The sequence below is a fragment of the Podarcis muralis genome, chromosome 5 (assembly GCF_964188315.1).
Source record: "Podarcis muralis chromosome 5, rPodMur119.hap1.1, whole genome shotgun sequence".
NCBI classification, from domain to species: Eukaryota; Metazoa; Chordata; class Lepidosauria; order Squamata; family Lacertidae; genus Podarcis; species Podarcis muralis.
Genome location: NC_135659.1, coordinates 47,669,164 through 47,692,572, shown reverse-complemented (window position 1 = coordinate 47,692,572; position 23,409 = coordinate 47,669,164). Strand labels below are relative to the sequence as shown.

The window sequence follows — 23,409 nt, the reverse complement described above, 5'->3', positions numbered from 1 at the left end:
GGTTTGTAGAAACAGGAACCATTGCAGCTCAGCTGATGAGGCCAGAACTAAATGCTTCTTCAACAGGTTCAAGCAGGACCCACACATAAAGCACGTTTCCCCTAAAATGCCTGAATTCCTCTCACCTCTGCGTCAACACAGCATTACTCCTCCAGGTGCGCTTGAGGGAATCAGCAAAATTTACTGTTCGTGTTTTGCTTAAAGTGACTGCTGAAATCCCCCTTCCCCATCCATTATCACTGTATAATCTGTGCAATTCATCAGCTCAATGGCCACATCAGGAATGAAAGGGGGAAGAGTCCATTAGTAACCAGAGCACGGATGTTATACAAGGCAGAAGGTTTATGATCTGCACAACCTGAAATAAATGCTTCTTCTTTTTCCCTGGGGACTTAGGTTAACACTGAGTAGCTGCAAGTTAATTCGCTTACGGTTTTATTAATACACATCCCTTCCGGCTTGTCAGGAGGATGAGGGAGACATAAAATAAAATGCTTCCCTCTCCTGGATCCATAGTTATCCCACATCTTCTGCATACCAGCAGTTTCTAATGTGCTATTCCTCTCGGTGATTTGGGGACCACTTTCAAGAGTGTCTCTTTGTCCTAGGTCAAGTAATCGCTTTACACACAGCTTATAGCTAGGCTTAAGTTAAATTGTATTGAATCAAAAGATAAGTTCTCGCCTGTTTTATAAACATGGTCAGAATCTCAGTACATCACATTTGGAAAAGCAATCTGAACTGCCTATGTTGCAAGAGCAGATCGGGAACAACCGTAAGCAAAGCAGCGAAAGCTAAGTGGCTGACAATGTAAGATTCAGTTGCAAGATCAAACAAATGAGCAGAAATCAAAGTGATCTGCTCTTGCAAGAGCTCACCTGCAAGATTAAATAAACTGACTTATTGTCCATTGATCTCTTAGCAGACCCGGCTGCAAGATTATTATTTGTTTATCTATTATTTGCTTATTTTCTCTTTACAGACCTTTCACTAATATGGTTGCATCATTTTCCATTGGGGAACCTTTTTGCCCTTGGCAGAGCATCTGCTTTGCCTGCAGAAGGTCCCCAGCACCTCCAGGTAGGAATGGGATCCACCGCTTTCTGAAATCCTGGAGAACCACTGCCAGTCACTGTATACACAATACTTAGTTGAATGGACCAATGGGCAGCAGAAGGCAGCTTCCAATGTTTCTATGCAATCCTACAATCCATCCCAAACCATCTCAGCTCTTTCGCAAGACACAAATAGAAATGTTGCCCAAATTTAAATTTGTGCAAAAATGGACACCAGGCAGGACCTTTGCCCTGATCAGAATCCCACATCTCTTCTGCTAGTTCCAAGTTTTGCCCCAGTGCCACATTTTGATGGGGTGGACCTGCCCTGCTAGTCCTAAGCACCACAGCCTATAAAAAATGACAAGAAAATGAAGCATGGTGTAGTCACTTTTCTGCTGTCTCTTAAAAGTGATCAACTTTTACTATTCACTTTCCTTTGATTTGATTGTACAGTTGTGCTGCAGATGGAGCTGTGCGGGGACTACAATGGGGTTGCTTTCATGTTGTGCTACTGACACTGCCCTAACATCTAAAAATACAAATTAAATAACAAAAAGCTGCTGCTGTGATGTTTGGCTGTGAGTCCATATTGGCTGTGAGTCAGGGAGGACCTACTCCCTTCCTTTCAGGCTTTATTTCCACCTGGCCTGTAAAGGTGAGGCCCTGACTGACTCCAGCTACAAAAGCTGAAGCTGCTGAACAGACTCTTGGGTTGGGTTGGGGACTTTGTGTGTGTGTTTTTTGAGGGTGGGGGGTGTTGTTTGGTTGCATCTTTATTTCAGATCTTCTTGTGATTTATGTGGAAATTGTTCAGTTTGCTTCTGTCTTTTTCCATGTTTTATTTATTGTTTATGGCCACTTTTGTTATGTTGTAGTGATGTAATTTTCTCAGGTTGTAAGCTGCCCAGAGCGTGGTTTGAACTGTTGAAAGGCGGCATACAAATAAAACTATGTATGCATGCATGTATTTTGCCTAATGACTTTCAAGGAATAAGTAAAAATCCTAGCTATCAAATTCCAGATCATTTTTAGCTACCCTGGGTTCCTTTTGGGGGAAATGTGAGAAATATTAATAAATTAACCACAAAACAATCAAAGAAGATTCTGAGTAATATTACCCCTAACATGCTCACTGGAAGGATAGATTGTGAAGCTGAGGCTCCAATACTTTGGCCACCTCATGAGAAGAGAAGACTCCCTGGAAAAGAGCCTGATATTGGGAAAGATTGAGGGCACAAGGAGAAGGGGATGACAGAGGACGAGATGGTTGGACAGTGTTTTCGAAGCTACCAACATGAGTTTGACCAAACTGCGGGAGGCAGTGGAAGACAGGAGTGCCTGGCGTGCTCTGGTCCATGGGGTCACAAAGAGTCGGACATGACTAAACAACAACAACAACTTGCTTAAAAGACAGAGGAGGAGCATGTCCATTCACATACACTGGTTCTAGCCCTACAAGTATTCAGAGGAATATCTGAAATAGCTTATGCATGCCCACACTATCAGCAACCCTGAATAGGAAGTTCCTCCAGTCACATTGAGAAATCCAACGTACTCATATTGATGCAGTATCTAATCTCACCTCAGTTGGAGCAAGACTACAGAAACTGTGAGAGAAAAGAATGCTTGTTACCATGGCACTGGGGGGACGGGACCCTAAGACACATCCTAGATGAATCCAAGAGCATTTTAATTTGGGCAAATTTGTCTGCAATTTCTGATCATGCCAATTTGATGGCCATGATTTCTATTTGTATGTAACAACAGAGTGGAGTGAAAAGGGCAAGATCCTTGTCCAAGGAGCATTCAATACATTTCCCCCCCCCTTGTAATTATGGAATTTAGAAGATGGTGATTGAATTAGCAAAACTTTTTACCCTGCCCTCCAGTGGTCAGTGGACATCTTTCAAAAGTGATAAATGCAAGTATTGACAACAACAACAACAACAATAAACAACAATAATAAACAGCAGAGCAAAACTCCAATTCATAAGGACTCACAAGAGGTAATATTTTGAAAATTAACCATTTTTTAAAAGTCTGGAAACACAGGAAGAGCCTCATCTGGCACTGGGAGGAAAGCAAAGAAGGCACCAGGTGAGCATCTCTGGGGTGGGCATTTCATAGGCAAGGATCCAGGCTTTTTTTCTCTGGTTAGACACTTCCTGGAGGTCCGAAGGTGGGAGAGAGTGGGCAAACCTCAATGAATGGTTGTGTGGGCAGGAGGCTATGGTTTACCTTACACAAACGAAGTGCCATATGGAACCTTAAAGTCAAGTGTCAGCACACTGAACTGAACTCAGAAGAGAACAGGGAAGACAATAAAGTTGTTTCAAAACTGGGGTAATAAAATTCCAACTCTTGGTCCCTGTTAGCAGTCTGAAAGTTACATTTTGAACTATTTGGAGCTTCCAGCCTGTCTTCAAGGGTAGCCCCACAAATGCCAGCCTGGGAATTAACCATCAGAGCATGGATAACAGCAGTGAGGCTATCTATCATGGCAGAAATGAATTTACTGTATAGCAACTGATCTAGAGAGTTATATTTGGTAGGCAAGCAATGATGGGAAAGGAACCAGTGACTGGGCATGATAGGTAAATAGCTTCAAGCTTTGCTAGATGGAGAAAGGGCCTATAAAATGGCTTGGCTCTGGACTAGGCTTTGCCACTATGAAGCCCAGAGAGAGCTGAGCTCCATATCTAAGATGAATGCACAAGTATCAGAACAAAATAAAACCTAACAAAGGTTCATTAAAACACATATCCTTTAATTAATACAAAGAGGAGCTGTAAGCCATTCAGAAAGTGGAAACAAGCCCAGAAAAAGGTCAAGCAAAGACCAAGAAGGAAATCTAAAAACGTATTTCCATATTTCAATGGAGCTTAAGCAAAATAAACCTCCAGTTTCAGTTGATTAGAAATTGGCTATGACTAAAGCAGCAATCAGGATCAAGGCTGTTTAAATGGAAAATAAATAGATTTGTTGCTTTAAGGGGGCACGGCTCATTCCTGGAGGAATAATGGCAGTTATAAAAAGAACTATGGTTTCAATTCTCTCACATTAGGTCTCCTTGTGCCATCTTCTCATGAGAGGAAATGGGTTACTTTGTATTTTCAGATCAATGTTACTAGAAGGTGAAGGACAGAGCAGTCACACTCAAACTAGCTACAATATGACACATTATTAAGACTGCCACCACAAAATTGCCCAGCCTTTTATACATGCCGGATTAAATTAGACATTTCTGCACCAAAAGAAAAGTAAAGGATGCTTTATTTAATGTTGCTAAAAAGGTTCAGATTCAATTGACATCCCAAAGTGTGAGGTTTTGTTGCTAAAGCGCTTACGCACACGCTATTGATTGGTGCAATCCTCTGTGCAAGAGAATTTGTCACATCAATAGCAACTGAAAAATACTCAGGAGCTGTAATATGGTTTAAATGAGCAGTTACCACATCAATATAAAGAGCATTTTCAGCATCAGGCAGTAGAAACCCTTTTGCAAGCTGGTATTTGTTTTAAGATAAGAGATGACAACCATTTTACAAGGGAGTTTTTTAAAGCAACGGCAAGAAAAATCTCAAAATGACTGAAAAACTGACTTAAAACTGTCAGCAAATGAACAGTGAAACCAGAATGGAAATATAAACATGCATATATATGCATAAACATGTGTATGATACACACATGTTTGAACCACAATTTTCATGCAAAAGATGGTACTTGTCTCTAAGGCAGTTCCTGTTAGTACGCCTTGACCAAAGGGTGATAAAACTAGTCAAGGAGTTCTTTACCTCATTCTCAGTCCCTTAAATGTAACTGATTACAAGTAAGAGAATGCCTTCTTACATATAAATTTGGGTTGTGCCAAAGCTGTTTAAAACATGTGGGATTTTTGTTTGTTTGTTTTTGTTTTAGTCTTTGGGTGTCCTGGGGAGTGAATTTCTGATAATTTTTCACAGTAAGTGAAAAACTACCTGTTCCTCATCCAGTGACATAGAGTGGGTTGCCAGTGCCCGGGGCTGAGTGGAGTGGGTTAGTGGGAGGAAAACAGATGGCTTGTGCATTTAAGCACAGAAATAAGGGGGAGTGGGGAGAGCCATTCTGTTTTCTGGAGAGGTCACTTTCTGGTTTGCATGGAGAAGCTGTTTTCAATGGAGCCCTGCAACAGAAGTGTGCAGTTGTATTGAGGCAGCCCTGGTTGTTGAAATTTTGCATCCCTAATGATTTTGCACCTGGGGCAACCACCCCTGTGGCCCCCATGATACACCACTGCCCTGATCAGCTGTACCACCCCAAAAGAAAGGCATCGGTTGCATACCCTGCCAATCTTACCAATGCAACAGAGGTCACATTGGTTGTTGCTGTGAACGACAGAGACCTGTAAAATCTACATTGGTTGCCTATATGCTACGAGTCCACTTCAAGGTTGCTGCTGACATGTAAAGCTGTGAATAAATTGGGGGACAAATATGTGAAGGAACATCTCTCCCTATATCAACCTGCCTGGGTCCTTAGATCTGCAGGGGAGGTCTTTTTGGAAGTCCCATCAGGAACTGTGGTACAGTGGATGGTGACTCAAGACAGAGCATTGTCTGTGGTGGCACCCCAACTGTGGAACGCTCTCCTGCCAGAAATATGGCTGGCACCAATACTGTATGAGTTTTAGTGCCAGCTGAAGACAAAGCCAGGGTTGCCCGTTTGTAATTGAGGACTCCCTTTCTGCTGTTGATTTGGTATGGAGTTCAGATTTGTTTTTAATTTGTTATACTCTCTTTTACCATTTTAATGTATTTGTGTAGGTGCTGAGATCACTTATGAATAAGGGCAGTATAGAAATCAAATAAACAAATAATCCACTAGGGACCCAGTATCTGAGGGAGTCTCTCTTTCCATTCCAGTCTGCTTATGTCTAATGATCTTTTACAGAGGTACACAGGTAGTAGATACTGTACTCTGTGCTTCCTCAAGGACAAAGGTCGTTGCTACTGTCACACAGGAGAGGGCCTTTTCTGTGGTGGCAGACCAACTTTGGCATGTCATCCCTAAAAAGACATGTCTAGTGGCAACATTACAATCTTTCTGGAGCGAAGTTAAGCCTTTCCTGTTTGTCTGGGCATTTTGAGATGGAATTTTGCTTAGAACTGCTGTGACAGCTCAGTTGCTCCAGCATCAGACTCTTAATCGCATGATCATCGGTTCGCGCCTCATGTTGGGCAAACGATTCCTGATTTGCGGGGGTTGGACTAGATGACCCTTGTGGTCCCTTCCAGCTCTACAATTCTGTGAGCCTATGCTTTTGTTACTTAGCTTTAGTATTTTTAGTTTATTATTTATTGTTGTTTAGGTTTTTTAAAAAGATTGTATCTATACTGTGTGAATTGCTTTTGCACTTTTGTTCACTGCCCTAGAATCTTCTTCCGAAGGGCAGGTAAGAAATATTTAAAATATGTAAGTAAATACATTTTAATAGACAGAATATTGTGCAATTATTAGTTTATAGACATAACCACAAGGGTATGATGTAAAGAGATTAGTATGAGAAACAGGGAGCAATCCAAATTTCATGACTGAGTGGAATCCCGTTATTGCGCTTCCCACATCTGAACACAATGCTCTGCCCATAGAGATGCCCCCACAGCTTTGCCTTTCACTGAGATAATTGTACTGTTGATTTTGTCATTCAGACTCTGCAAGAGGAAAATGAATGCATGCAGTGGTAAGTTTTGAAGAAACTGAAGAGAAATTTCACAGTATCCAGATATCTTTAGGATAACTGCTTATTTTATGATGACTAATAGGCAATTACTATGGTAATTCTGCAATACAACATGTGTGAGGTATCGGAATGAGAAATTATAGGTAACTATTCCAGACCCATTTCTATGGTAACAAAAAGGAATTGTCATTAAATAGCAGTTATGCTGTGGCTGTACCTGGTAATTATAGATTTTTTTACGCCTAGAAACATAAATAAACCAATACATTTATTCGTAGGTTTATGATTGTTTACTTATATACACTTTTAGGTGCTATATAAATAATAATGATACTATATAGCACTTGCAATGACAAATGCCTAATTAGGAAAAATAAGCCCCATGAAGAGCTTTGTTTTGTCATCCTGAGATGGATATTCCCCGTTACAACTTGAAGTAATTTATAAATTACACATACATGAAATGAAACTAAAACTAAGACTTGGGCTTAACAGAGAAAGAGGCAGTGTGTTTATTACAAAACTATCAAATCTGCCCTTACCACATGATAGTGAGTGTTGATCGCATGAGAATGAATGTGTCTGGGATTGAATTAGGAACACAAAGGAGCACATGCACCAGCCCACCCTCAGTGACGCCGGGGCTCCCATATCCCCACATTCAGCAGGAAAGTCTGAAGGGGTTTCTTAATACATTTGGATTAATGAGTTTAGAAGGTGGAGTGGTGCCTCATGGGATTCTGCTATCTGAAGTGACTGCTTCAGCCCGCTTCATGGGTGGGCTGGCCCTGACTGGGAGCTCACATTAAGACAAAGCTCTCAGTTTTAGGAAGATCCTAAGAATATTCAGCCAGATATGCTCACAAGCAGGGGCGTCTTACCCATAGAGGCTAGTGGTGCGGGGTGCCAGGGTGCCAAGTGCTGGAGGGCGCCAAGGAAGAGGCGGAGGCTGGCTGTGGCGCCTCCTGGCATTAGCTCACCGCCCTCGCCTGCCTCAGCCATGCCGCACCGAAGCAGCGCCACGCCCGGTGCCTCCATCTGCTGTGGCCACCACAGCATGAAGCGTCCAGCTGAGCCAGGAGGCGCTGTGTCCAGCCTCTGCCTCTTCCCCGCTGGAGGAGCCACCCCCCCAGCCACTGCCCACCTCCTCCAGCCCCGCCGGCAGCGCAGTCCTCCCTAAAAAAAGGTGGACAACTCTGGGAAATGGGGTGGGTGGGTGCCAGAGGGAGCTTTGCACCACAGCGCCGGATATGCTTAAGACAGCCCTGCTCACAAGTCCCCTCCAGACTGCCACACTAAACATGAAAACGTCAGGAGGTCAGGGATGAGTAGGGTCACCATATTTCAACACCCCAAAAGTTGTAGTTGAGCTTTTTTAAGGAATCCCCCTGGACATCTATTCTGCCTTTGGAATTCCGGTAACATCCTAGAAAATCTGGACGTATGGCAGCTCTAGGGATGAGCCTAGTAAGTATGGGAACATGGCTGGGGTCATTGCTGGTAGTAACCATAAATTTGTTATATTAAGTGCCACACCAGTGCTTTTCTTCTAGGGTGAAAAAAAGGTGCCGGTACTGTGTACCCTTGAGTACCCCATAAAAAAAAAAGCACTGCTGGGTGTGTGTTTGGCAAAATGCCTGCCCCTTGCAAACGTGCAAACACACGTTTGCCTTTATGCTTTCAGTCTGAATCCCTGAGGAGGACTGGGGTGTCATACAGAACCTTTAATGTGCTACTTAGGTTGCACCCACATACCTGGAAGCAAGCCACATTGAATTCACATGAACTTACTTTTGAATAGAAATGTGTAGGATTATACTGTAAATGTGGAAACAAGTTTCCATGTGAGAGTGAATTCTTCTTCAAGCCAAAGGAAGATGGCGGTGGGAAACCACTGTTGCAATGCTAACATGTTATGTTCATCTGGTGGTACACTGAAACAACACTCCCAAATGCTTGGGTAATAGTAGGTGTAACACTGGGTATGGACCAGGGGACAGGGGCTCTTGCCTTGAGGCAGCGTTCAGCCCTCAATTTTCAGCATCAGGGCCAGTCATTTAGTAGGTGAAACAATAAAGAACAGGGAGCTCGTTTTGGAGCTAACAATGCTTGTGGCAAGGCCCATGTAGATACAATGCTAACTTTAGAGGAAAGATAGAGGGGAATTGGGGGGTGGGGGGTGGAATAATGAAATATACAAGCCATTACCATGTTCCCATTCACCCAATCACTATCTTTGTGTGTTTTGTTTTATTTATTTTAAAAAATCTATCTCATCCTAAATTCCAAGGCAGGTTATACAGATATGAATGCCATAATTTTTACAATAATATCCTAGAGGGTCAGATAAATCAACCAACAATGAGACCCGATTAAAAAAATGCTGGGGATGGATTGGGGAAATAGGACAATAGAGTAGGCAGTCCTCACATTTTCCCATGTTATTCCATTTGAAAGTAGAAATAATACTGAATCCTCTTTCAGGTATCACAGGCACTATATTTTGCAAATAACAAAAATAAAAATGTATCCAGCTCCATTCAACAGAGGTGAAAACAGAGAAAGAGTGGCGCTTTGTGGCATTCCTCCTCTAAAGTAGGTGGGTGTAACTGAATTTGTTAACGCTGGCTCCCCATCGTTTCCCCCAACTAATTGGGCACATTGCGAACTTCCTAAGAATAAGTCTAGCAAATGACTGCCTGGAGCATCCCCCTAGCAGGGCATTCTCTCATCAGCATTCACTATCTTCACCAGAGTGCAAAGGAGGGGAAAAGCACATTCTCCCAGGAGCATGTGAAGAGGAGATAAAAGGGGGAATAGTGACTCAGAAAGAAAGGAAAGGCTCTCAACTCCACAGAAGGTATTCTTTTTGCCATCTTTCTTGCAGATTCCTCACCTAAGGATCGTGCTACTTCCACATATAAACAACAAGATTGTGATTCCTTATTATCTCTTCCTAGCAGGTCTTAGTATAATTTCAGTTCGATGCCAGCTGGGAAGGAGAAAGTTTGGGCTTTTTGGTTTTTGCACTGAGTGATGATTTCAGGTTGGACAGCATCCACTGGGGACACTATTATTCTCCCTTTGTGAGATGGCCTTCAGAGGAACAAATCTCTAAGTAACCATTGCATGCTTGTGTGTGCTCTTGGGTTTGAAAGATTTATTTACCAGCTTATCTCCTATGCATGGCTAGAATGGTTTTTGTTTTGTTTTGCTACCTTGGGAAAAGCTAGTTTTTTTCCTACCTGGCAAAAATGTACTAGTCTGAGGTTAATAACATTAATTGGTAGGATCTAAAATTGCACAAGTAGAAGATCGCTCATGTAATGAATATTTTCTGTTGCTTTTGCTTCACTAAAGTTCCTTGCACTCTCAGAAAAAACCTATTTGGTGGGTGGTGTCATCGTGGGAGACAGTTCTACAAAAAAGCACTTCCAGCTTGCACAACCTTGGATCCAACCCAATTTGTTCTGTTTCCAAATTTAGAGAGGAGTAGCCATGTTAGCTTCTTGCAGCTTACAATCTTAGCAGCTTGGTAACAAAATTAACAAATTTATGAAGGCATATACTTTCAGGAACTTGCATTTTATGAAGCAGACTGGTTTGCAAACTACATAACAAATTTGTAAGGCTTTAAGTTGCCACCAGACTTCCTTTGTTTTAAAACTGTGGCAGGTGCAGCTTTATATACAGTTTTAAACTGTAATTGCATTAAATTCAGATTTAAACATTTTAGGGTTATGCAACACAAAATTCAATAAATGCAGGGGAAGGAATTGCCATGCCAAAATGCTATTGGTGTAAGTCATCCTGTCCTATTATTAAAAGCCTCCCTTTGGGCTTTGCATGGCCTCATTATTAGTAGGATACTAGGAATACTAATGGGCAATTATATTGCTCTTTTTCTAAAGCCAGTTCAGAATGCATTTTGAGGAACATTGATCTGCCGATGGGTGTTCCTCAATGTACATTGGGTGGGAGGGGATGACATGAGTTGGGGTGAAAAACAAGAGTGACGCCATTGGGAAAAAACAAGTTTGGGGGTGTGAAGGAGTAGTAAAGCCAATTCATCTGGGGGGGGGAGAAATATATACATTAAATATGAATATATGATGACTGAAAGCTAAGGGATATGAATGGGGGAAATGATACTCCTCCACGATCCCTTCCTGTCTGTTGGAGTCAATCCTGTCCAAAAGAGTTGAACATCAAGCAGAGCTGAGAAGCAAAACATTTTGGATTCTAGAAGGAATGAACTGATGTGCTGAGATAAGAATATTATGTACTTGTTTCCACATCCTCATAATGCATACCTACACATTTGTGAATGACTAGATCACTGAGAAGATCCCATCCATCTCACATCTTCCAGTGAGGACACCGAGGTCCAGCGCCGAGGGCCTTCTGGTGGTTCCCTCACTGCAAGAAGCCAAGTTACAGAGAACCAGGTAGAGGGCCTTCTCGGTAGTGGCACCTGCCCTGTGGAATGCCCTCCCACCAGACGTCAAAGAGAAAAACAACTACCAGACCTTTAGAAGACATCTGAAGGCCGACCTGTTTAGGGAAGCTTTTAATGTTTAATAGGTTATTGTATTTTAATATTCTGTTGGAAGCCGCCCAGAGTGGCTGGGTATAAATAATAAATTATTATTATTACTATTGTTGTTGTTGTTGTTGTTGTTGCTATTATTATTATTATTATTATTATTATTATTATTATTATTATTATTACAGTGGTACCTCGGGTTACATATGCTTCAGGTTACAGACTCCGCTAACCCAGAAATAGTGTTTCAGGTTAAAAACTTTGCTTCAGGATAAGAACAGAAATTGTGCTCCGGTGGAGCGGCGGTAGCAGGAGGCCCCATTAGCTAAAGTGGTGCTTCAGGTTAACAGTTTCAGGTTAAGAACGGACCTCCGGAACGAATTAAGTAACCCGAGGTACCACTGTATTATTATTATTATTATTATTATTATTATTATTATTATTATTATTATTAAATGCTTATCGGGTTATTGTTACAGACATTTGTATGTAATGTTCTGTTTGGGCTTCAGAACATCCTATGGGAAGCGCTGAAGTGAAATAGGCAGGTGCTTATAAAAGTTAGACAGCTCTCTATCACCACTGACCCTTAACACCGTGCTAGTATATAGAGAGAGCAGCCGAAAGACCTTTCCCTACCAGCACAGACACTGCAAAGATTTCAGGTTTGAGATGTGACAGGTCTGCATGTTATAATTAGCATGTATACTTTCCTTGCCCAACGTGTGTCACTGTCACAGCAAATAAGTGAAAGCAATAATGAAAGGGTGTGGAATAGAGAACAGCAGCTGCTACCTGCTAGCTCCCGATTCAGAGACTACAAAGCTTTCAGAGGAAGTGTAGGCATCTTTTGCCGCTGCCTTGTCACCGCATTTCAAGGGTGCTTCAGCAGAGATCTGCCACTATTAAAAAACATATTCCCTTCCATGCCATCTTGGGGTCTCTCATCTCGGCAAGGTGAGAATGACAAATTGGAACTAATCTAAGCTGAAGATGGCACAATTACAGCCGTCTCGCCTGCAGGAACAGATTTCACTCGTTCAGCTACACAGTGACAAGTTTAGAGCAAGCTTGGGATAAAGGAAAGTTCAGCACAGGCCTCAGGAGGTGCAGCTTTTAAATCAAGAGTACTATGTTGCCTTTCCTTGGCCTGTCTATTGTTGCCGTAGGTATCGGAATATATCCAGAAGGTGTTAATGGTAAACTGCTGGGAAAGACATATCCAAAATCCAAAAAAGGATCTTGCTCAGAAGTTGCCAAGCATTAAAGATTATGGAATCGTATTTATCTGAATGTTTCGCAGGGAGAATGTGCGAAGGTTTCATTAGGTCCACATTGTTAAGCAAATGGACCTGATTCTCACTTTCAGGATGAGTATGTATATCAGAATGCATTTATCCTTTGGTTTCACACTCTGCAGAATCTTGTGAAATATTTATTGGCTCAAAAAATCACCCCCTGAAGCATATTTTAGGTTAAAATGTATAGAGAAGATAAAAATGAGTATAAAAATGTATGCTTTAGGAAAATTTGTAGGAAACAGTGTATTTTGTGAAGAGAAATAAATGTTTAAAAGAGTTTTGTGCTTTTCAGAAGAGCTGAACATGGATGCAGAAACGGGACAGAACTATGTTGACTGGGTAACAAAATCAGAAGCTTTCTGCTGCATCCTCTTGAACAACAAAGTGTCTGGGCATCAACCAGTTCTAGGTACTACTAGTATTGTCTAAGCTCCTGTGGATTGCACTTTGTACAATTTGATCAAACAATAGGTAAAGGTAATGACCGACATTAGATCCAGTCATGACCGACTTTGGGGTTGCGGCGTTCATCTCGCTTTATTGGCCGAGGGAGCCGGCATACAGCTTCCAGGTCATGTGGCCAGCATAACTAAGCCGCTTCTGGCGAACCAGAGCAGTGCACGGAAACGCCGTTTACCTTCCTACTGGAGCGGTAACTATTTATCTACTTGCACTTTGACATGCTTTTGAACTGTAGGTTGGCAGGAGCAGGGACCAGTGGCATAGCGTGGGTTGTCAGCACCCGGGGCAAGGCAAGTAATTTGCGCCCCCTAACCCGTGGATTTGCGCCCCCTAACCCATGGATTTGCGCCCCCTAACCTGTGGATTTGCCCTAACCCCAGATGTTGCGCCCGGTGCGGCCGGCCCCCCCTGCACCCCCCACGCTACGCCACTGGCAGGGACCAAGCAACAGGAGCTCACCCCGTCGCAGGGATTCATACCGCCGACCTTCTGATCGGCAGGTTCTAGGCTCTGTGGTTTAACCCACAGCGCCACCTGTGTCCCAACAATACAGATCAAACAATACAGATAAGTAATAGATGTTTAGGAAATGGGATAATTAGTTTGCATTGGGAAATGTATCTGGGACCTGCTAATAAAGGGTGGGTTATAAATATAGCAGCAGCAGCAGCAGCAGCAGCAAATCAGCATAATATGAAGTGCTCAAACAAATATATTCAGGGTCAAGAGCACAGGATGCATAGAGGCAGCATACTGCTTCTGTCTAAGACCTGGCAAAAATGGCTAATAACTAATGAGGCCGATACAGCCTTATCTTCAACAGCATAGTGGCAACATAGGGAAATTATTCTGGTTTGCTGCCCAACAATAAATGACATTGATTAATGCTGACCATGCCAGACTAACATTTAAAGGATATTTTATACATCCCATAACTGCTAGAAGAAGGTACTAAGTACCTTGTCACACGCAGCTAGTGGTATGGAGTGTAATTCAGTTTAGGCAGGGTACTTCTCTCAGCAAAATTAACTTAAATCCAGAAACACTGACTTAATTAATTGGTGGATCACACTGAAACTACATTTTACTGGAGTACCAGAACTCAGATTTCAAATGGGACTGATAAAAGGTCATTCAGTAAACTTCAGCAAATGAAACTCTTGCTGTGAATTATTCAATAGCCATCAAGTATTCACATTATCAAGATTTTAATATCCTTCTTCCAATAATAGGCAGCATTCTGCTTACTATATTCATTTTTAAGTTATTAGTTACATTAGGCATTTTTGTAAATGGTGTGGTGAAATGCAAGCAAATCTAATGCTTTTCCATCCACCTCATTAACAGTCCTTTTACTTCAGAATAGCTAAATTTCCTGCATCTGATGAAAAGGCTAAAATTATAATGTGCTATCAGTTCAGCAATTAAGGAATGAAATATAATTTTCTTTTTGTAATAATACCTAGCTTCTCAAGGGACACTGGAAATGATGGGCTAGATGTGTCTAAGAAATATTGGGCACCTCAGTTGTAGTCACCATAAATTATCATAACCCTGCTCACACAAAAATCAAAAAATCAATGAAGGGTGGATGAATGCATGCAGGTAAAAAAAGTTACTTCGCTGTAGTTATTACAGTTATTGCTACAACATAATCTTACCCCTACCTCAAATTTCTACTACAGAGGCAAAACAATTCTTGAATCGTGGGGCCTTCTCAGCAGTATCCAAGCATTTACAACAGAATTTGTGTGCTTCACAGATAGAAAATCTGACCTATAGCACTAATTTCTGAGCATTAATCTCTCCTTCCCCACAGAAGGCCTCATGATACTTCAAAATGGAAGCCTGAATGATGCTTCACATGAATGCTTCCATATTGAAAGCTTCGCCCTGAATTGTTTGATTTCAAAATGCAGAGAGGCTTACAACATTATTCTTCCACCCTGGATTCTTAAGTGGTATGGTCCCAGGACATACCATGTGCTTTGGTTGAACACCTGATTTGGCCTGAGAGTTACTGAGAAGGGTAAGAGGAATTTCAGGTATGAAAAATGGAGCAAAAGTAACACAGGATAACATTACTACTTTCCTCAGAGCATCCAGAGCTATAAAAGTAAAGTATTAATTGGGAGGAATGCATTCAGTTACTGTTGAGTAACTCCAAAAGAGGAAGGAAAACTCCAGTTAAATTGTGTAAAGGTTGGCTGGTTGGGATATTTTTTATTTAGTTTTTGGCAAAATGAAACAAAGCTGAACAAAGTATAGTGAAATTTGACTCCTGCATTCAAGAAAGTATGCAGTATTAAAAACATCATTTCATCATCAATCTATTATTCTGAATAAAGTTGAACTGATGGTACCTCGTGCCGCCATTTTAACCTTTCACCCCTATTTTCTGGCAACATACAATATTTGCTTTAATTACAATGCATATTATAAGCAAACTTCCACAGTCTTGGAATGAAAACTCATACCTGTAATTGCCAAGATAAACTCCATCTGGATTAAGCATCGGCGCAATCTTGAAGACCAAATGATCACGCAACACTTTGGCAATTGGATGTGGACTCACAAGAAAATCAATGATACCTGGGAGAAACAGGGGAAAGAATATTAATTTGCCATTATTATAAATCAGAAATTCAAAATATGTTATACAATATATATTTAATTCTGGCATTTGGCTGACTAGATTTCACAAAGGCTTTCCATTACCCACACACTAATTTAATAAGAACATAGATTCCACATATCATAATGTTAATATGAAGTAATGAAAGAAATGAGTAGACTTTGGTTTGATTGTACATGTGTAGAAATGGTGATTAGTACTGCTTCAGTTCCCATCCCCTTCCTATGAACATTTTACACACCATCCTTCTCATTCAACCCAAAGTTAAATGTCTCAAGGCAGGTTTTCCTATCTAGACTAGAAAAACAAAAACACATTCCAAATTACATAATAAATATTTACATGAAAATTGTTGCATTATAATAAAACTAAAATTCTAAAATTAAAACAGAATACCCAGGATGCTGCTCTGAATGGACAACAGATAATTTCTCTATTTATGTATGAATGTATATCCCGCCCATCACACAAACAGTGAGGATTGGACATGTAACAACTAATTCCTTAGAAATCAGCACTGGCACACCACAGGGATGTGCGCTAAGTCCCTACCTGTATTCATTGTATACATACGATTGTGTATCATCTAACCCATCTACTGCAATTATTAAGTTTGCAGATGACACCACCATAATAGGTTTAATAACAGGTGGAGACGAATCAGTGTATAGAGGCGAGGTCCAAAAAATATCTACATGGTGCCTAGGGAACAACTTGCACCTTAATATCAGCAAGACAAAGGAAATGGTGTTGGACTTTCGGAGGAAGAGAGGAGAACTAGCCCCGCTGTACATCGGGGAGGGCTGTGTGGAGAGAATCTCTTCCTTTAAATTCCTAGGAGTTTATCTCAGTGAAGACCTTACTTGGAAACTAAATACAGCCCAGGTGGTTAAGAAAGCCCAACAGAGACTCCATCTCCTCAGAGTATTGCGGAAGAACAATGTCAATCAGAATCTGATGATCTCCTTCTACCGGTCAACAATAGAAAGTGTCCTTTCATACTGCATCACAGTGTGGTACGCTGGTTTGACATCATCATCTGATAGGAAGTGCCTACAGAGGGTGGTGAATACAGCACAAGATATTATGGGCTGTCCCGTGAATCCGCTGGATGAAATAGCAGACGAACGTTGCCTCAGGAGAGTGAGGAAAAGTCTCAGGGATGATTCACACCCTGGCCGGCACTTTCTTGATCTCCTGCCCTCAGGCAGAAGATATAGAAGCATGATTAGTCGCACCAACAGGGTAAAGAACAGCTGCTATCCGTGGGCTGTTAGGCTGCTGAATGAAAAGATAACAATAGGGCAACTGATTTTCGGGTTTGGTGGGTATGCGTCAGTAAACGAGGGGAATTAAGACTAAGAGAGCTGAGTGGGGGGTGCTCATGTAATCTCACTGTATACAAGTTGTACAAGTGACAATAAAGTATTTCAATTTCAATATGGTCACACCACAGCTTATAAGATATCAAAATTAATCTAATGAAAAGATATAAAAATACATTAAAAATAAAATGCAATTAAACATTTTAGCAGTACAAAAATCAGTATGCACATATCTGACAACCATATAGATTTCTTCCACATGCTGTCATGAGTCAACAAGGTTGCTTTATGGTCACTGCCTCTCTAAAAGCTTTGTACTACTTACTGAAGTTGGTGCAGAAGAGCTATGTTTCTTGAATCGAATAAATTTAAGTTACTTAGGAGTTACTTAGGCATTACTTGAATCAAAAATACTCTTTTGCAGCCTATATAATCCAGCAAGCCCAATAATGAAGGCAATTGAAGTCTTGTCAAAGACTAGATACTGTTGATACTCAGAATATTCATCTTAACCTAGTTTGACATAGCTAACTTGATATTGCAGAGGTAGGGCTAGGCCATGGCCAGAGGTTTCCCACTGAAGAGACTGATTCAGCCCGCCCACTGTCTGCATCTGCCCACATGGGACTGCCTGCTTTTGCCACTGTTGGTCCTTAAGCACTCCAGAGAGCTATGGGTGGAGTCATGTGGGCTATGAACTTTTCATTGCCTTCTCTATTCCATTCTGCAAAAAGTAGAACTTGCTCAGGGTCTGAGGGAATCTGTTATATTATGCTTTTTTGATGTGTGATGTTTTATTATGCTTTTATATATGGTGGAAGTCATCCATAGCTGCTGGAGCAACCCAGTCAGATGGGTGGGGTACAAATAAAATCACCACCACCACCACCATCATTATTTGCCATCAAGGGAAGTTAGTCACACTATCCTTTTTGTTTAGTTGCTCTGAAAGCACAAATTAAACTTCTAGAAAAACTTATACAGAGGAGCACCTATGTTTTGCCTCCATAGTCGAAGGCACTATTTTTTTTTGTGGGGGGGATACCAGTTGCAGGAGGGGAGAGTGCTCTTGTGTTCAGGTCCAAGGTGCTCATTGTGAGAACAAGATGCTGGACTAAATGGGCCACTGGCCTGAGCCAGCAGGCTCTACTTACGCTCTCATTTCTTGGAGAACAATTTAGCAGCTAAAACTAACTGCAAGAGAATGTCACCATAGGGAAGGAAAGAAAGAAATGAATAAGAAAAGCAGAAAGCTGATAAACACAGGAGGTCTCCTAGAAGGTAGGAGAGCTGTGCAAACACAAGCCATACCTCCCACCGCTGAATTCTTTAGCTCTCAAGAAGGTTTTCCTGCTTTCCTACCAACTAAACAGAAGGGAATTTCTCTACAAATAGGATTTGAGATGATATGAGTTCCTTTGTGTTTGCTAGGGGACTCTAGGGTTATCATGTCTTGAGATTCACTACTGGGAGGATATACTGATCTATTGGGCATATAGCTATAGTTGGCAAGATGACTCATGAGCTCAGGGGTGGTGTGGTGGGATGGCCTACACAGGACCTCTTGTGAATGCCCCAGTCTAGGGCATCTGCAAGGCAGCAAGTTGTGCTTCGCTATAGTAAATTATTCAACAGGTATTCCAATTTTATACTGCGAGGCCAATTTGTATGGGGCCCTGAATATAGTTACACAAGAATACCTATGAATTACATTCACACAAGTAGTATCACATCTAGTTTGGTCCTAAATGAGAATGTGGAATTTCAACATAATTCATTAAAGGCACAGAAGTTTTCTAATCAAGAGCAAATGCAGTCTTGTGTCTCTAATACTGAACTTGAACCAGGGAAACTAAATTTTCTTTTTGCCATGTATCTCACAAAGTGAGTAGATTTGTGTCTATCACAATCTCTCATCCTAACTTACCATAGAGGTTTTATGCAATGATAAAATCAGATAACCCCATGTAAGCTGCCCTGGGCTATTTAGAGGGAAAGTGCGGTGAAAATGTGGCAAATTACTCTATATATTCCAAAGGCTACTCTGTGAAGCTGAACACTTGTACTGGATTGTCACCTACCAACATGTCTGTCATTTAATTTCTGTAACAGGTTGGATTAAAGCAAACTGGAAATGAGAATCAAATCTGATCAGCATAATTTCTCTAATGTGATGTTACACTTTGGAATAATCTCTCCTGGGAAGTAAAGAAAGGCATATGAACAGTTTAAAATAGGAGAGGAAAAAGATCTATGGAATACGAAAGAAATATAACTTCTCACTGTACCTCCAAAATGGGTTGGCATAGACTAATTGGATGCCTTGGAAAGCCTTCTCTCTTTTTTGTTTTTTTATAATACAGTCAACATTTGGTGTTAAACTAATATGCACTGCATGAAAGAACATTAAAAATCCATTTGGCAGAACTGAGGCACATGGCGATGGGAAGGATTCAAAGCAATGCTCTCTCAAAACTGACCAATTTTGGCATAATGAGTGTTTGCTTTATACACAACAGATCTAAGCAGTTACAGTGGCAGAAATGGAGAAAACCATTTCAGTGCAAGTATTGTGAGGTAAACATAATGTTACAGATGCATCACTTTCCTCAACAATACAAGATTCCATAAAACATGCTGTTTCTGTGTTTCCAATTATTCTGCATTAAAAACTGGGACCATATACATCTGCCTTATTTGAACTACATTTCCCAAATGTTTTTCCCATCATGTTTTCCTTTTTCACTGAGAGGTTTTGAGACAAAAGAAATTGCTGAGAGGATGGGGAAATAGGCATATATATATATATATATATATATATATATATATATATATATCCAGCTTCAAGAAAAACAAAAACAAACATTATGACAGCCTTCAGTGAAGATTGTATCTTAAAACCTTTATAGCAAAAGTCAAAGGCAAATCTCAGTTCTAAAGACAAGAAAGAAATGGTCTATTGATCATCATGACAAAGATGCAAATGAAACCTTCCTTATATGTATGTTAATACCCCACAATCAAATTATAGTGAGGACTCAGTCAGTATTATTATCTCAAAGCTTTTCTTTCAGATGAAGATGATAGCCTTCAGATCAAGAAGGTTTAAAACTAAAATAATTTGCTTGTTGTGTTAATTAATCAATGCAAACTAAAACTTACATCTTCTATAATCAGCAAGAAACATATCTTGTATTTCGTTAAACCAAGGTGAAGAATCTGGCAGAAACCAGGTCCATTTAATATAATTTACTTGAAGACAGACACTGTGATAGAACAGATGCCCTAATTTATTTGTTGGTCCTTCTATTAGAATAACAGTTTGCTGGTAAACAGGAAGACTAATGATGCCAGTCACCCTTGTTAGTGGCTAATAATTGCTTAATTTGTCCACTAATTGACCTATGCTACTGTTGAGGCGTTGGACCGTGTTGCAGTGCTGGAAGAAAACAAGACCACTATAATGTTACCTCTGAGAATGACTTCTGGAAATGGAACTACTTGTTGCAATATATTTTCTCTTCACAGATGAGCAGATTAATTGGGTTGCCAATTAGTGCCCTATTTTTTTTAAAAAATAATAATAATAAATGTATTCCCATATATTTCTTTGGATTTTGGAATTATTATGCTGCTCCTGGTCAAATGGTGTGATCCAGTTTGAATCAGCAAACCAAACATGAAATATAAGTAAGTTAGTTTTGAAAGAAGGAGGGGGGAAAGATGTCTTGATGGCTAAAAGATCAATTCCTCAAACTAGCATTCAGTTCTGGATGAATTTATGCAGGTCCAGCCCTCCCATGCAGCAGGGTTGAGTGCCTTGCTTCAGATGGTGCCATGGGGGTAGGAACTGATGTTTGGGTAGAACAAAATGGTGGCCCCAATATGGATTGAGAGCACTATTTGGGCTCTGCTTATGGAAACAAAATGTATTGGGCTTGTACTGCTCTGATACATATGCATAGCTCTGCTGGATACTTCTTTATTTATGTCAGTTAAAGAACTGTATCTATATGCAAAATGTGATATCCAACATCACTCAAATGGACTTCCACTCAGGTGACTGGACCCCTTTCCTCTCCTCCCCCATGTGCCCCACATCTGCTCAGGAGCATTTCCCAACCCCCCAAAGAATATTTGGGGGGCACATGGGCAGCTGGAGGGGAAAGGAAAGGAATTGAGAGGGAGGTCATGTCTATTCCACTTGCAGGGAGACATAACTGGCTATAACTCACATATTTTTATGAACATATATTTGCTTCCTCCATTGGACTGAATGGAAAATCACATGCAAAAATAAAATATAATAACACCACAGCTGTTCTTTTTGGTAGTATCCAAATAAAACTTGGAAGAAGCCAATGGAAATTCAAAAAGAAAACAGCTCTCCATTGCATTGCTAGACTCAAGCATAAATAACCATCATTCTTTCAGCTCAGACAGGATCAATTAGGATAATCTGAAATATATTACTGTCTGGTTGCATATGCAAAAGAATGCATGAGTTGCTTCTCAGGACATAAAGTTACTGCCGGTACTAAATTCAAGACTGCCCTCTTCTTATTGCATAAGAACTATAAGATACGGTAAGATACTGAAAAATGTTGTGGATAGCCAGCTAGTCTTCTAGGAGATTTACCTTTCGCCTAAGACCAGAATTAAATAGTGAAGATTTTCAAACCAATGCTCAATACAGTCTTTTTTTATGGCACCTCCACATCACACTCATGCCTATCCCAAATCCATGGACTCAGAAAAAGATTTGGAAGCAAAAAGTGAGCATATTAGATATGCTTGAGCCACAACTACTGAAAACCATATTGTGTTATAGGTTGGCACAACATAAGGTAAAGGTAAAGGTACCCCTGCCCGTACGGGCCAGTCTTGACAGACTCTAGGGTTGTGCGCTCATCTCACTCTATAGGCCGGGAGCCAGCGCTGTCCGGAGACACTTCCGGGTCACGTGGCCAGCGTGACAAAGCTGCTCTGGCGAGCCAGAGCCGCACACGGAAACGCAGTTTACCTTCCCGCTAGTAAGCGGTCCCTATTTATCTACTTGCACCCAGGGGTGCTTTCGAACTGCTAGGTTGGCAGGCGCTGGGACCGAGCAGCGGGAGCGTACCCCGCCGCGGGGATTTGAACCGCCGACCTTTCGATCGGCAAGCCCTAGGCGCTGAGGCTTTTACCCACAGCGCCACCCGCGTCCCTATGGCACAACATACAACAGTAATAATATAGGCACAGATTCAAATGCAGCTTTAGACTCCATTGTTACTGTAATAAATAAATATACGTAGAATAATTTATTAGAGCTCACACAGAAGTGGTATTTCAGTCAAATTCACAGCAAGCTTTGCAAATTTTGTAAGCCAATAGTCTAATTTATTACAGAGGCAATGGGCAGTACCAAAATGAATACGCTTTATTTCTTTGCTGCCCTCCTTCTTCAAACACAGTCTACTAACTGTACACACAAAAAAGGGGGGGGGAGACACACACAGACATAGTTTTACTCTCCTAATGCTTCGAACAGATTCAGGCTTCTCTACAACTTTGGTGTCAGACATGTGATATCGCCTGTTAATCTCTTGTATTTCCCTTTGTAGTGTTCCTTTAAGCTTCCTTGATTTATGACCAAAACTTTGTTGTAAAAATTATACATCTTACCTATTCAGGTTGCTCACACTAAACGTATCCCATGGTTTCATCATTCCTTCTGTATGCTCCTAACACATTGAATTCCTTCACATAATGCTGGCATGCGCACCCACCCACCCCACTCACACACGAAAACAAAGATCGCCACAGCCAATCACAAACAAACAACCACACCCTAGGCCAACCCCAACCTCTCTCACCACCAAAGGAACACAAGTGAACAGCAGAGAACCTGCATGAGCAACGCTGACACCAAACCCTACATACATTCAGCAAAATAGAAACATCGCCACCCCCACCCCCACCCATCTTCCCCCCCTCCACCCCTTTTCTTCCTAATGTCTCATCAAATGAAACTGATTTGTAAAAATGTTACATGGAAAAAATACGAGAGACATTACACATACTTCTGTAAAACAAGAAAATCTTTAATAAATATAATGCTGGCATGCCCTCTCTTTCAAGTGCCTCTTAAAATATTCCAGAAAACTTTTCATACACTGCACTTAAGCTATGTGCTGTGGAGAGGAGCATTTCTTCATATATATATATGCTTCATATATTCATATATATATTCATATATACATATATATTCATATATCTTCACATATATATGCTTCAGCTATTATATCTTCTTTCTCCTTTGGTCCTACTGAGGTACTTTAACTGTGCTCAACTGTACACAGTACATTTCTCAGGACAGAG

At 41.0% G+C, this 23,409-nt stretch overlaps 1 protein-coding gene across 3 annotated transcripts in view; it reads right to left on the bottom strand.

Moving 5' to 3' along the window:
* The window catches only part of LOC114599023 (BEN domain-containing protein 5), a 723,068-nt gene that overhangs the window by 128,859 nt on the left and 570,800 nt on the right, over window positions 1-23,409 (bottom strand). For all 3 annotated transcript variants that reach the window (XM_028733533.2, XM_028733534.2, XM_077928752.1), the window contains exon 8: window positions 15,564-15,678. In XM_028733533.2, the coding sequence (XP_028589366.2) occupies window positions 15,564-15,678 (115 nt within the window). The remainder of the gene's footprint in view (window positions 1-15,563; window positions 15,679-23,409) is intronic.